Genomic DNA, 13655 nt, shown 5'->3' with positions numbered 1-13655 from the left:
ACTGCTATTCACAGCCACTGTTTGCAAACTTAACTGCTGAGAAACCTCTCACACAGAGCACATCCAAGTGCATTAGAACAGAAGTTTTCAGTTCCTAAAATCCTTCTGGCTGCCTTAAAAAGAGTCAACTGTCATATTGTGCTGTAAGTTTTCCACAAGTCTAAGGAACATTAAAGGAAGGGGTATGCATGTGTGTATATATATGTATACATATGTGTGGGCATACAGTATTTCCTTTCCACATAATCCACAACAACAACTTGCATATGAAGATAATATGACCTGAAAGACTATAGGTCAATAGTATTTAATGTACATAAGGACAAACATTTGAGAAGCACTGCATGATGCTAAATTCCATGAGGAAACTTGTAGATGATTATCCTTCAAGATAAAACTTACCATGCACACTTAACTTCACCGATTGAGTCACATTCCCAGCAATATTTGTGGCCACACAGATATACATTCCGCTGTCTGAAACTTGTGTCTCACTGATCTTCATTGACCCTGAGGGTAGGAAAGCATGTCTGGAAAAAGAAGAAAATACACTGAGTAAACGTGTATTGAAAGGTGAATGACCTCTACTTACACATTGCTAATGATCATTACAAGCTAAAAGAACACCATTCTACAGGGCACACTGAACCGTGCCATATTACTAAACTATGACTTATATTTTTTCTAACTCTTTACTGAGCCACTACATTCAGAATACATAGCAAATACCTAAAATATAATATATCTAAATTGCAAAATTAGGTTCTAGCTACTTACAGGACATATTAAAGTCTGACTTGTTTCTAGAAATGAGGAAAAAAGAAGAAAAAAAACACCACCCAAACCCCACCCCCAAACCAAAAAAAAAATCCACAAAAACCCATTAAAAACCAACAGGCAAAGAAATGGAGGTCTTCAACCTCCTGTCAAAAATTTTTGTTTAGCCCCGGTCAGTGAGGTCAGAAAGTTAAACTTTTGATACTACTTCACCTTGGCAAAAAAAAAGGTGTTACATTGATTTGAGATAGAAGAGGGGGATTCTGAAGAGTATTCCAATTCAAAACCACCAGTTTTGATGTTTATAGACATTGTCGTCATTCATCACTAAACAGTTAAGTACATAGCATTAATTTTTACTACAGTTCTGGTCAGAAGCTTGTTACATTACAAGATACATTGGCTAGCTAAGCCAAAACCTTATGTAGAAGTCAAAAGTAAGAGAGATAGGGAAAATAAATGAGGAGGGAAGAAAAAGTGACAGCTAAGAACAGATAAGAAGAAATTCGAGTCTAGCACTTAAGGTTATATACAGAACTTATGCAAAGTTGGTGGGAATTGATGTTATCTGTCCTCCTTTCTCTGGCACTAATTAGTACAATGTTATCATAAGGGCATAAATGGTGAATTTTGGGATTGCAATGACCTGGAGAGATGAATAAAAAGTGAAGTGTATTTCCTCCAGGCCACCACCCAAATCTGTCTGATATTATGGTTCTTCCTCTTCTGACCATTTCTTTCTAAACTTTTTTTAAAAAACAAACAAACAAAAAACAAACAAACAAAAAAAACCCAAACAAAAAACCAAACAAAAGATAGATTGCTGGGTAAACTTCCATTAATTTTGTCCACTAACTACATTTGCTTTCTGATTAAAGATCCTTCATTTCTGATTTCACTCTTCTTTTGTTTACTGGTCACATTTCTAACATCATCTTTGGGTGGTCTCAAACAATTTTGTTTGGACTAATTCTTTAACTTTTGCTGACATCTGTAAACAATTTTATGGAATGGGCTGAGCTGGACTTCTGTTACTCTGGACAACTTGGATCTCTCCACAACAGCCATGAGCAAGTAGCCTAATTTGTCAACGTTTCCTGAGGTAAAACAAGGACAAGGGACCAAGAATGCAACTTTGCTAGTGCATGCAACGTGCTCACAGGACACAGAGAACAACTGCACACAGATCACTACCAAGAAATCTCTGTGCACAAGCCTCCTTCACCCAATGTGTGGGCCCAGCAGCTATTAGTTGCTGCGGCTGCCTCAGACTCACTGGAATGGGCAGCTCTGAGGTGCAGGTTTGGCCACAGGAGAGACAGGCTCACCTTCAGTTCTGCACCATTCCTTGATTCAGCTCAGCTGCTGGCTGACGCCTTCCACTTGGCTCACTGGGAGGCACTGGACAACAGGCACAGCAATCGCTACAGCGTGCACCTGGCCAGTATTACCATTCCCTGGTTTATGAACACAGCTGTAGCCTTTACCCCTTCAGAGGTATCTTCAAAACTAGAGACCACTAGCACGCCCCGTGACAGTGCCTGGCACTTCAGTTGGGAACACACAGACAATAATCACCTACTTGTCTCCTCTTACTTTGTACCGTACTAAAATAATAAGGAAGAACTGCAACATTGTGGCTCATGTATACAAGACAGTCCCCAATTTCTCATTCTCTAAGGCTGTCAACTCAACATTTTTATGAGTATTTAGCTATGTTTTCACACGTTTGAGAATATCTGGAGTTTTTGGATCCAAAACACAATGAGCAATGAGCCCCTGTAAACACTCCCAAACATTTATCATCATCTATATTCTACTGGCAGCCCAGACTTCATCTGAATAACAGACAACGCTCCCCTGAGCATAAACATGAAGTGCTTAAGAAAAGAAAAACAGTTTTTAAACATTTCTGATCAGGCACAGATTACATGGGTCTCTGGCACTGCCGCAGTACTAATATAACAGGATCTCTTTTGTCTCAGCCTCCTGAGGCTGCACATAAACACACATTGCACTGGAAGCTGTACAAAGGTCTTAGTTTCCTTCAGAAAGAGACATATTCTTGTTTTCGGAAAGCGAGTTTTAAGACTTAGTAAAACAGAGTCCTCATGCAGGAGAATTTAATACCTTCTGATTGATCCTGTGGCAATTAGAAAATATACATCCTTCCAAAATCATGAGACCTTAAGACACAAATGCACTTTTCTTTTGTTTTCATCAAACATTGTTACCTCGGAGAGAATGGAGATATGAGCTGCATTTCTTTGGCCCAGGTAATTATGGGTGGTGGCAAGCTCTTTACTTCACATGGAAGTGTGACATCTTTCCCTGCTATTACTGACATCTCTATGGGTTTATCATATGCATTTCCTTGCTGGTGTCCAGGCCTGGATACTCTAGGTTTCACTACAACATGGAACATGTTAAGAGTCTGCAATGAATATACATATTTGTACAAATGTAACACCATACAATTTTATTTCAGATTAAACTTCTATTTTTTTTATCAAGCATATAACATTACAATCCTATTTTTAATGACATGCTTGCAATGGACATAAATCACTGTAATGCTTCCGTACAGTGCCTGTAGCCCAGACACTGGCTGATGCCTACGTGCAATACCACAAATACCAGGAGGACTGCACTATCTCTACCCAAAAAGCTGGATAGCAACCAGTGTATATAGTTCATCCATATCCTGGGTTCTGCACTGCACAGGTAGTTTGCAACCACTACATGAACTATGTTACACTACAGCACCAATACCTACAAGCCATAAATGCCTTGCAAAGTAAGCGTGCACCTAAATTATTTTTTTTTCTAATATTGGGAGGTGTTAGGAAGCTTTGGGACCAGGGGGATTAATTGATTTTCATTCTTCTATCAGCAGGAAATTATTTTCCTATACAGATACTTCCTATCCACTTCCATAAAAGATGAAATTATGATCAGTCCAAGATCCTAGCACATGAACTCAAGGTAACAGGTATCAGGAGGTTTTAAGAGAATCATAATGGCTGAAGGACAGACCTTTCAGTAACAGCCATTTGTAAAATCGCCTACTATGTGGACCCAGTGATCTAGGACAAAGTCAAAAACACTAATTAGGGATCAGTTTAAATCCCGTTTGCACTGTGGGTATCTTAGTTCACAATCCACCTGAGTGGGATTTACCATCTAAACAGAATGCAACGGGAGGAGGGAGACAATGGCACTACATGTGATTGTAGCTCACACATACCATAGACAGTCAGCTGGACTTTACGTGTAGCATAACCAGCAGCATTTGTTGCAGTGCACACATACTCCCCAGTCTCTTCACCCCCTGGTGAAACTACATACAGACTTCCATCAGACCCTGCAGAAAATTTCACATTGCTGGAAAGAATTACTTCCCCTTTCTGTGGAAAGAAAAATAAATGAAAAAAAAAATAGCCACAGCACCTGGATTTTCTAAAATAAACCAAATTACAATAATTTAATTCAATAAAAGCTCAAGCTTACAGTGCTAAAATCTTCAAAAACATTAAAACTATTAAAGGAATATAAAAATTGTTAGTGCCTGTAGCATGTCCCCTAGCTTACCCCACTGCAGTGACCGATTCTTCACATAAAGAATACTGTGTTTTTAATATAACACTGGGTCTTATTTCTTACTGTGCAATATGCTCCATGCTCTTCAATACAGTTCTGTAGACCAAACAATTTGCTGGCAGTCTGACTAAATTGAGCAATATTTTAATTTACATTACAGTACTGCTTCGATTGTTTATGGCTGAGATGGACAAAATATTTTATATTAACTAAGAAGCCTGGCCCCAAAGTTCCATCTATAAGAATTAACTAACTACAACTAACTTTTCACACTCCTTGAGTGTCACTGTCTAAGCAGTAATAAGAGCAGAAGCGCAGGGATTCTCATGCAGAAAACTTGTTGCATTTTACAGACTACAAATCTTCAAAGAATATTTAAAATAAATAAAAAATCAAGATTTCAAGAGTTAATTTTGACATTGGTTTCTGATATCAAAGCAGATCTTGCATACATTACATGAAATGTTTCTTAGATAGCTGACTCTTCCTTGTCTGTATTGAATCAGTGATAAGAAAAACCGCTCCTCCCATGTTTTCCTCCCTCCCAAACCAACAGTCAGCTGCGTGCTCTTTTTTCTTTTAAACAAAGCTGTTCACAAGGTCCCAATCCATTACACCCGCACAGCTTCTGAGGCACAACAGTGCCTTCACAGCAATGTCGGGTGAGCTGTTAACGTACCCTGAATAGTTTAGTACCAGGAATTATGCTCTTCAAGTAGGGGGAGACAGCAAAAAAAAAAAAACAACCCAACAAAAAACCCACACCTTAAAGAAAAGCTCCAAAACAAAAACGAACAATCAATCTGTGGCAGATTGCCTAATCTGAAATTATCAACCCCCAGCAGGAATATGAACAATTTCTAAAGTGTTAAAAACATAATGATATGGCAATAAACAAAGCCCTTCCAAAGAACGGAACATTGATCTGCGGCTGGACCCTGGCCAGAAAGCACTGCTCTAAGAAACAAAAGCACATATAAATAAATAGAGAGGTCCAGGTCCCTCAGCTGTGCTTTTGGCCATGTTTCTTGCATACAGTTTTCATGACAACTAAATGATGTGTTCAATTCATCTTTCACCATGAACAGCTCGGAAATGAGAAATTACCTTGGACCAGACAATAGATGGCTTCGGAACTCCACTTGCTTTGCACGGTAACGTTACTGGTATTCCTTCAATGGTGCTGAATATCTGCTGTCCATGCTGAATAACAGGCAGAACTAAAAATAAATTCCAAGATTAAACACATGCAGGAGACATTTCAAACCATGGCACAACTTTTACAATAAAATCCCTTTACTTTAATTAGCACTTCACACAGGCAGCAGGGTTTGGGAATTTTTCAGCCTCTTCTGCCGAACCCTGCCATTGACAATGACCAGCCACTTCCCCCTCCACTCTCCAGTCTTTCATGACAGAATAAATACCTGTTTGTAATAAAGCACGTCAGCCATCGGTGGACCACTGTATTAGGTACACACAGTTTTAGACTAATTGTAGGTATTTCACATAGCTGATTGCAATCATTTCAGAAAGTCTTTGTCACACTATCCTCTGACAACATTTTCAGCTTCCTGAAATGATACTGTACACAGATCAACCTATACAGCACCTTTCATGAGAACAGGATCAGCATTTTTGCTGCTGAATCAATTTCATGAAATCCGATGGACAATATTTTGAACAGAGCAGATAAGAGAGTGAAGAACTGATCACACTCCAAGCTTACTTCATCTTTGTTACAAATACTACAAAGCTGTGCTAACTGCAGCAATGATTTCTAATACCAGATCATTTCACAAAATCAGTAAGCAGAGAAAACAACAACCCCTGCTCCCCTGCTGAGGTGGTTTTGAATTAACAATAGAAAAAAAGTTGGTAATATTTAAGGCTATAATACCAAACACTAGATCTTTCTAAAAACACACGAATGTAGTCCTTTCTTTTCTGAAGTTATTGAGATATCAGAATATTGAAATATTCCAAAAACTAGTGCTGACATTGAAGACTGGATCAGATGCTGAGTATTTCTCTGTATAATAATGGTCGTCTTAACATAAAAAGATGTTCCAGCATCTTCAGTGAAGCTTAAAATCAATCTCTCATGATTAATTTAACACATGAGAAAACGTCAGGTTGTAAAACATGTGGTTGTGACCCCACACAGAGTGAATACAAATATCTTCAGCAGAAATACTGACACTTTGTCTTGCTATCAGTGTAGTCTGGGGTATGTTTTAATTAAAGCAAAAGAAAGGGCAGAGGGTGGGGCACGAAAATAAACAAAACAAACACATTTTGCCTTACTCATATTTCATTTTAACTCTAATTCTCCCATGAGTTGTGCTTTCTTACACGAGTTTTGAATCCCCCCAGCACTGTTTTTCATGGTTTTCCAGTAAACTCCCACTTGCATCTGTTTTGTTAATAAAGCCAGAGATGAAGAATGCACAGCCCAATCTTTGTAGCTATTTCAAAATTAGGATCTTTTACAATGACAAAATGGTGTCATTTTTGGTTTATTTTTAAAAACAGTCTCAACTGCTCGGTTCTTTCCTGTGCAGTGGATCCAATTTCTCACCGTGTTACTTTACGAAGTAACATCATTACATATGAAGAAATTTGAGAGATTAGTATAACTGTAACCAAAAACCTCTAGTGAAAGGTGCTGTAAGAAACGCCCTCTCATCTTGCATTCAGCACAAAAGCAACAAGACAGTGTTCCTTACCATACACATTAACCGTAGTAGTTTTGTTGCTTGTCCCAGCAACATTACTTGCCATGCAGGTATAATCGCCACCATCCTGCAGCCGAACTCTTTCAAGGTGCAGGCTTCCATCACTGCGAACATTAATGTAGGGATTGGGAACCAGCTGCCAAAAGAGTGGTGTGACTTTTTACTGAAAAAAATACTTGTGGATAATATTTACTTCGGGATGCAGCATGGCTTTATTTGACTATTTCATATCCTTAAAAATTATATGTTCCTGGAGAATTTTAGCAGATTTTTTCCTACCGTCCACCTTTCATAAAAAGCTGATTTTAAAACAGAATTCTGGTAGCAGCTCATATTTATTGCTGAAGTGAGATCAAGATCTGCAACAGCAACTCTGCTCTGCCACAACACCTACAGAACTGTAACTCATGCTTACAATCACACACTGAAGCAAAAACAAATGTAGCTGACTTATTTTTCTGCATTTTTATCAGTTATTCCATTAACCCAATTTGATCCTTGATGAGCTCTTGATAAGTGCAGTGACTTGTTCTTCAACAAGTAGATCTTTCTTTTGTTTATTATTATTATCAAATCATTATTGTTATCAAAACCTTCTAACTTGCCATATCCATCAAGTAGAAGAGATCAGCTCTGAAGATACCATCGTGAAAGACAAAAAGTTTCAATTTTCAGCAAACAGTAATTTTTTAAGAATTATATACCCTATAGCAACATAAAAAAAAACAAAAAACAAAAACAACAAACAGTCCATGAGCTCAACGTAGACTTGCCTTACAGAAAGGCTGTTAAAATGAAAAATTGTTCCAGCCATGCCATACTCAGAAAAAGCTGCATTCTTCTCTAAATATAACTTACTCCAACACTTTCCTTGGACTGTAGCTTTTGCCACAAGCTTACAATTATAGGAAACTAGCGCTACTATACAGAGGAATTAGCAACTCGACAAGGACGATCCTGCTAGTATTTCTCACAGGAGCTACAGCCTGTGCTACTTGCCCTTACACAGTCTAAAGAAAAGGCCAATGATTCCCAGTGATACAAAAATTGAGCAGAAAACTCTAGCAAGCAAACGGTCAGGTAGTGCCAGGGTTCTGATTCGTGACAATAAATAAAAACTTCACTGACATTTTTTAATTACAGCTGTGGAGGAAGGGCTTTAGGGAGACATTAGCAAGCAAGATAAAAAAACAGACCTTCACAGAGATATTAAAATGAGTAATTTGGCTACTACTGAAGAAACTAAACTTCACTCGAACAAGTAACCTAGGTGTGGTGGCTCCGCCACCTTTCTGTCTGCAGGAGTTACAAACTGGCACCAGTGTGCTCCCAAGGGGAACAGAAAACACACATTTTCATGCTCTGAGCAGTGCATCACTGGGAAAGGAGTATCTGGTACAGGGATACTGACATTTCTCTCATCCCATCAGCAACAGTAAATCACATTAAAAAGGTCATGTTAAACCCTAAATCTACAGAAATCTTCTGGTATCTTTATTTAAAGAAAAAAGAAGAAAAAGAAAAAAAAAAAACAACTCAAAAAACCCCACAACAACAAAAAACAGGGAAAAATAAATGCTTTTCAGTACCAGGGCTTAAATTCCAGCATTTCTGTCATTCTGGTAGGTATATTCCACCAACATTCCTATATTCAGAGCCCAAGGCTGAAATTCAAGAGCTAACGAGAATGCATAAAACTGCTTTTGAAAGTAAGTAAAATAGAAGATAAAAGGACAAATGACAAATATATTGGTTCCAAGTCCTTTTATAGACCTCCACATCCCCCGTTACCATCTCCTATTCCCTCATCTATTCTTCAGAGTTAGAAATTCTGTAGCATGGGCAGTGCTCAGTGAGGTGTAACTGTCAGGATGCCACACTTCCATTTTTTGAACAGTAATAAATTATCATTTCTCAGGGGCATGGCTGTACTCTGAATGACAGCACCTGCAGAAACTCAGAAGCAGCTACTGCCTTACAGATACAGCCAGCTGGCTTCTTCCAAGGAGGCTGCAGCTCCTGCCGAGTGGTGGCTGTCTGCTGTAATTCACCTGGGTGACATCAGATCCTCGTTTCCAGCAAGCTAGTCTAATTGCACAAAGCATCTTTATTTGTAAGCATAAAACCTATCACACAGTTTATACATCAACTTTTGTAAATTGAACCAAGTTGTTATCGTGACTTGAAATGTCAGTTGTAGCTTTCCTTTGCCAATAAATCTTACAGAAAACAAAACAGTCTTACCACCATATTGTTTTTAATCCACCTCCGGTCTGGAATGGGGTTTCCAGCAAGCAGTACGCATGGCAAAGTGAGCTGCTGCCCCTCAATGACATTGGCTGTGGGTGGACTTACTCCAATCAGAGGTGTAACTTCATTAAATGAGACAATTAGAAAACATTATTAGGAATTTTTATATATTCATGTAAAGTATTAAATTCAAATTTTTATTTTCAGTCCTGTCAATAATGCTACTTGCAGCAGCATCAGACAAAGGTCTCCTTGAGCAAGGTATTATACAAACATAGAGCAAGAAACATTTCCAACAATGAAAACTATACAATTTAAACAGAAAGGAAAAACGGCATATGAAGAAGACGTTGCCATCAAAAAACTGGTAAGAGTTCCAACTTACTTAATTTTATGACAAAAAATATCAGATGGGATTTCGGTATCTGAAATGTCAAAGATGCAGGCAAGAAAAGAAGAAACAAACAATTGAAGGGGTGGGGTAACATAAAGACTAAGGAATGGCAGCAAAAGGAAGACATTGTCCAGCTGAAATCAGATCCAAACCAGCATTTCCCTGAAAACTCATGTTCCCCTGATACCAAGTTGATAGATTATTTTTCCTTACTTGGACCAAGTATTGAAGAACAAAAGTAGCAGGTCTGGAGTGGACAAGAAATAAGTGGTAATTTCCTTTGGGCATAACATTTTAAAGGATTAGAATAGCGGTTAACAGCCCAGCAGAGAATTCTGCATGCTCTGTAAAAAGCCAACAGAAAGCATTCCTGGGCACATGCCTGGTAAATTAATTTTAAGTCATGGAGATTAAATAACACTTTTAAATAGATAAAAACATGTCTGTCAAATACTACTAGCATTACAGATTCCCACTACGGTTTAAGTTAACAAATGCTTTCTTTGATGGCAGATGGACTCCTTTCTTATCCTCACACAAATGTATACATTCCACAGCATTATTTTTCCTTTTATTGCCAATTCTCCAACTGAGATTATAAACAACTCCTTAACAGCACAGCTATTGTCAAAGCTAGACATTTATTGTCTTCTTGAATCACTAAGATTCCTTCCCAGTTCTGTCAACACACTGAACTAAGCAAGTTCATTGCTGCCCCCCCTCCTTTTTTTTTTAGATTAATTAAATGTCAGAAACCCCATCATTAGCATTAATCATTATGGTGATTTTTTATTCCTTAATAAATTTACTTGGGAATAAGAAACAGAAGATAATACAAATCACTTTTCTAAGGTCTGTGTTATAAAGCATAGAGGAACTAACTCAAATTAATGTAGCCACTCAAAAAGACAATGTTCTAACACACAAAATACACTGAATTGCAATATTCCATGCAAATGTCTTCTGATTCACATACATAACCCACAGGTGTCCTATTTATTGAACAAACACCACCAACTATCGCCTCATCCAGTGAATTCCACATACTGTAATGCTGCCAGTCTTCCCCTTCACCGTCATCACCGACATTAACCACTTACCCAGGCCAGTTACTGTGATAGTGGCTGGCTGCGACTGAATCCTTCCAAACTGGTTCTCAGCTTCACAGATATAAGTTCCTTCATCACTGACCCACAAATCTAGAGGGGAGGGAAAAAAAAAAAGAGATCCAATTGCAGTGTCTGAAATGATATTGAAAAGTTTGCAATACAAGAATACCCTATCCTTTTATCGTTCGCTTTCAGCCAAATCATTCCTTTCCATCTGTCACTATGTACAGAAGCAACTTATGAGCACTTGAGTAAAAAACGCGTTACATACATACATATATATGAGATACTTTTCATCACTTCATCTATTGCATATACTTTAATATAGTATATAATATGCATAAATAGTATGTGGTAGTACACTCTATATCTACGTGTACATACACTAGCATATAATGCATTGACTATGGAATATTGCTTACTACATATGTGTGTCTGTATGTCAACAGCCAACCCACAAAACAGTACATAAGACATGAGTTACTGCACTATATGTACAGTAGAAAGGAATTACTTCACCCAGCCTGATTATGCCTAGAAAGGAATAAAAACAGCTGATTAAGAAAATAGTGTAACATCAATTAGCATAAGGGTGACTGAAATGCTCTGAAGTAACCGAAGTCACAAAGCCACTTGCAGAATTTTTAGTTATTACCCAAATTAGGACTTGTCTAAGTCTAAAAGAGTGAGTTTAGAAACAATTCTCTCAATAACAAAAAAAAAAAAAAAAAAGAAAAGAAAATTCATGGCTCCTCAGTATTAACAGAGACCATAGCCCACATGTATTTAAACAAAGGTGTAATAATTTCTGTGAAGAAGAATGAAGCCAATGACCAAACACAACTGAATTTACAAACTCTTGGGAAAACAAACTGAACATCAAAAGCAACAAAGCAGTATCAGAAACACAATCTCTGTAAAAAGACTGGATTTTTATCAAAGCTAATGATTTTATAAAGCAGTATACTAACTTAAATACATTGCATGTGTCGTGTTTCCTTCTGGAATCTTTTTTTAAAAAAGTTCAGTCTACCTACTATTAATGGACAGAGCTCCTGTTCTGAGTTGACTGACAGAACTAACTGCGAATGGTCTTGAGAAAAGGGAAGCACCATTCAGCCGCCTCCACTTAACCTTTGGTTCCGGGTAACCCTGCACGTAGCACGGCAGTGTGATGTTTGAGCCAATATCCACAGATTCATCGCTGGGTTCCTGCGTGAAAACTGGGGGAGCTGGGGCATGGGGAAACAAGACAGAGAGTAGACAGAAATTGAACTGGGGTTGCACCGTGACATTAGCATTCTGCTCAAAGTATTGACAACCTAAACTTATGTTCTCTCAAGCACAGTTATTCCTCTAACAACAGATTCCCACCTCTAGCAATACCTTACAAAAGCACCCTTGCATGCTCTGTACCTACAATAGAGAGGCCAGAAATGAGCTAAATATCTCAAAAAAATTAAGATGCAGCCACCCCATCAGACAAACATGCATACTCAGTGTTAGTGTTAAAGAAAATATATTTTGAATTAAGAAATTTAATGTGCTGAAGCTGCTAAATGGCAGAACCAGACCTTGTCCCTCGTATAGCCCTAATCCAAGGCTGGTTTAAAATTTAGTCAAGTTAATCAGTGGGAGAATAGAGAAACAATAGATGACCAATTTGTGTACACAGGTGCTCTCAGAAACGCAGGTGTTTCTAGAAAAAATTACTATATGTGAACAGGAATTGCTTGTTCAGAGACTAAGTGTGCTTGAAGGATTGTGTGAGTTAAAGCAGGCAGAAAGAAGATCATGATCCCAGGAGGACCTTGGAACCAAGGTAGAGACTGGAACCAAATAGATGAATCAACTGGGACAGAGTCAGGTGATGGATTCGCAGAACTGACAAGACCAAAGGAAACTTCTAAAAACTTTGGACATTGACTAATGATTTGATGAGCGTATATAAGCTGTGCCGTATCCCTTTGTTCTCTGCCACTCACTGGGGTGGTGGCCCAGCTCTGAGCTGTGATTAAAGCAAACCTAGTGGTACCCACGTCTGTGTGAATGTTTCCTTTAACAGTCAGTATTGTTAAACTCCTTGTGTCCTTCAAGCAGTGTTGCTCATTGCTTCCAACAGTGTATGTGCCTGACAGGAACAGCACCTAACAAGAGGTGATGTGTCAGGCAACAAGCAGTTAGAACTTGAGAAAGAGGAGAGGAAGGGCTAGGCTTCAATAACCTTACACAGTAACTTAAGTTAGTATAATATATTCTCTATTTGAGAATTACATTAAGTTGAGGTTTGAACAGTTTCCTCCCCCTCTGCCTCTCTCTTCCTCCTCATAATTTTTATGCTTTACAAAAAAAGCAAAAGTGAAGGAAAGCTGAAGTCAAAACAGGACAAGGCAACTGTTTAGTGAACACCACCAAAAGGGTGTTCCCAGCACACACCAGACTTACACGTATTTGTGAGAAAGGTTTAGATAACAGAGGCACCACTGATCAGGTACAGAAACACGGCAATTAAGAGTATTTACTGTCTAGATAGCCAGGTACTTACAGCCCACATCCAAAGTTATCTTTCCAGAAGCTCTCCCTGCATCGTTGGTAGCCACACAGGTATAGTCACCAGCATCCAGGTCTTGTGTTTCCTGGATCTTCAAAAGACCCCGATGAGTATCAATAATGAGAAATGCCGATGCCCTCAACTCTAAGTCACCTAAAGTTCAGATAGAAAAAAGTCAATGAAATATAGCAATATCAAAATTATCCCGACAAAACAGTGTCCAAGTTTGAGATTAT

General features: G+C 38.4%; 1 protein-coding gene across 1 annotated transcript in view; it reads right to left on the bottom strand.

Moving 5' to 3' along the window:
• HMCN1 (hemicentin 1) overlaps positions 1-13655 on the bottom strand; it is a 202539-nt gene that overhangs the window by 101823 nt on the left and 87061 nt on the right. The window contains exons 15-23 of the mRNA XM_056356040.1: positions 13414-13572; positions 11906-12100; positions 10860-10958; positions 9360-9487; positions 7107-7251; positions 5485-5597; positions 4025-4184; positions 3012-3186; positions 403-530 (exon numbers count right to left, since the gene is read on the bottom strand). Of these exons, the coding sequence (XP_056212015.1) occupies positions 403-530; positions 3012-3186; positions 4025-4184; positions 5485-5597; positions 7107-7251; positions 9360-9487; positions 10860-10958; positions 11906-12100; positions 13414-13572 (1302 nt within the window). The remainder of the gene's footprint in view (positions 1-402; positions 531-3011; positions 3187-4024; positions 4185-5484; positions 5598-7106; positions 7252-9359; positions 9488-10859; positions 10959-11905; positions 12101-13413; positions 13573-13655) is intronic.

Source organism: Falco biarmicus, chromosome 11 (genome assembly GCF_023638135.1).
Source record: "Falco biarmicus isolate bFalBia1 chromosome 11, bFalBia1.pri, whole genome shotgun sequence".
In the NCBI taxonomy this organism is placed as follows: domain Eukaryota; kingdom Metazoa; phylum Chordata; class Aves; order Falconiformes; family Falconidae; genus Falco; species Falco biarmicus.
Note: the sequence above shows the minus strand (reverse complement) of the source record. Positions and strands in the feature narration are given on the sequence as shown.